The sequence below is a fragment of the Scardinius erythrophthalmus genome (genome assembly GCF_964197995.2).
Source record: "Scardinius erythrophthalmus genome assembly, chromosome: 6".
In the NCBI taxonomy this organism is placed as follows: Eukaryota; Metazoa; Chordata; class Actinopteri; order Cypriniformes; family Leuciscidae; genus Scardinius; species Scardinius erythrophthalmus.
The window spans coordinates 618,956-621,143 of record NC_138226.1 but is presented as its reverse complement, the minus strand read 5'-3'; the positions used below and the strand labels follow the sequence as shown (position 1 = coordinate 621,143).

At 35.8% G+C, this 2,188-nt stretch overlaps 1 protein-coding gene across 1 annotated transcript in view; it reads left to right on the top strand.

Moving 5' to 3' along the window:
* The window catches only part of cog3 (component of oligomeric golgi complex 3), a 34,951-nt gene extending 33,047 nt beyond the window's left edge, over positions 1-1,904 (top strand). The window contains exon 23 of the mRNA XM_081367994.1: positions 730-1,904. Coding sequence (XP_081224120.1) covers positions 730-756 — 27 coding nt within the window. The 3' untranslated portion in view covers positions 757-1,904. The remainder of the gene's footprint in view (positions 1-729) is intronic.
* Positions 1,905-2,188: the final 284 nt, after the last annotated feature.

Sequence of the window (2,188 nt, the reverse complement as noted above, 5' to 3'; positions counted from 1 at the left end):
GTCTTCAGTGTCACATGATCCTTCAGAAATCACTCTAATATGAGGATTTGATGATCAAGAAACATTTATGATTATTATCAGTGTTGAAAACAGTTATTTACATTTTTATTTCAGGATTATTTGATGAATAGAAAGTTCAAAGTAACAGAATTTATTCAGAAATATAAACTTTTGTAACATTAAACACTAGCGTTCAAAAGTTAGGGGTCAGTAATAATTTTTATTTTATTTTTTGGGGGAAAGAAATAAAATAAATTAAGACTTTAATTTATCAAGGATGACTTTAAGTGACAGTAAAGACATTTATAATGTTACAAATGATTCTATTTCAAATAAATGCTGTTCTTTTGAACTTTGTTCATCAAAGAATCCTGAAAACAAAATTGTACACAACAGTTTTCACAGAAATATGAACTGATAATAATGGTGAGCAGAAGAGACTCTTTCAGAAACATTCTTACTGATCCAAAGCGTTTGACTGGTTGTGTGTGTGTGTGTGTGTGTGTGTGTGTGTGTGTGTGTGTGTGTGTGTGTGTGTGTGTGTGTGTGTGTGTGTGTGTGTGTGTGTGTGTGTGTGTGTGTGTGTGTGTGTGTGTGTGTGTGTGTGTGTGAGTGTGTGTGTGTTGCCAGGCACATTGACAGTGATTGTGTATGTGTATGTGTGTGAGTGTGTGTGTGTGAGTGTGTGTGAAGGACGGACAGTGAGTGTTTCTTGTCCTCCTTCCTCAGATTAACCTCCTGCTGTCGGTGAAGTAGCAGAAGTTCTTCATCAGCGGATCAGCGCCGGGAAACAGGAGACGAACCAGTGTTCATCACCACAGACTGTGTTCGAGCGCTTAAAGACGCTGTGTGTGTGTGTGTGTGTGTGTGTGTGTGAGAGACATATACATACTATTTAAATGTACATACATTGTACATTTAAATTATTGGAAGATGGGAATTATGCGTCTGTGCTGATGGAGCGAGTCGATGAACGGCACAGTTGTCCAGCAGGGGGCGCTGTGTGTGTGTGTGTGTGTGTGTGTGTGTGTGTGTGTGTGTGTGTGTGTGTGTGTGTGTGTACGGAGCCTTTCCTCACACCGACTTGAGTTTAAGGGATGAAAGAGGAGATCTAGGCTGATAAGAGAGCATAAAGAAGTAGATTTATTATTTCTGCATTAATATCTCACTCAGAAATGTAAATTCTCATTTTAAACTGTTATTTTTTCCTGATGAGCACAAATGGATTTTTTTTTATATAATCTTTATGATCTTTATCTCTCTCTGTTCTCTCTCTCTGTCTCTCTCTCTCTCTCTCTCTCTATCTGAGTTTTTTATACATGCTTTGAGTGTGATATAATATTTGATAGGACTCTTCTCTGTTGGAGTGATTGTGAAGAGTTGCTGTTAATCTGAACTAAAGCTGAAGTTTCTGACACACACTCCCCCTGACGGCTGTGGTTTATTCTGATCCGCTCCAGTCGTCTCGTGACGGAGCGTTAAACACTGATTAAAATCTTAAAACACTTTAAGACCTGAAGCTGATTTATGGAATTAATAACTCATATTGAAGTGCAAATGACACAGAAAACATCAAATCTTACATTAGAAATGTGCTTCATGCTGAAGTGAATCCATCAGATAATATACAATCAGTGGACACCACAATATCTAGATATTTATCATTATTAGTGTTCAGACAAGTATTGCTCATATTAATATTAGAGTATTAAAGTTCATCCGTCCTGCAGATTCCTCATATTAGTTTACTGAACTTCATTCAATTTAGGAAAGTTCATATTAGATAACTAGAAATATCACGTTAAAGACCTTTATTACATACAGTAATGATAATCATGGGATGATGTAATTCTGACACGAAATAATCAAGTTTTCAAGTGGATTAAACATAAGAAATTAAGTTGTGAGAATTGTGTTCGTATAATTGAGACGCTATATATTTTAATTTTAATTTGACTTATTTTAGTCATTTATGAATGAAATTTTCATCGCTAAATGATACTCATTTTTCTTCCACTTTTGCTAATTTTACAGTAACACAAACAGATCCTGTATAATTCGCCGACTGTAGTGGTGTTAATACGCTACAATCAGTTTTTAACCTTTATGACAAACTAAATAGTTTCCCAGTAAATCAAAAAACGCCGTGGTTTACCAGTGTATAAGATGCATGTTTTCATGCACACAC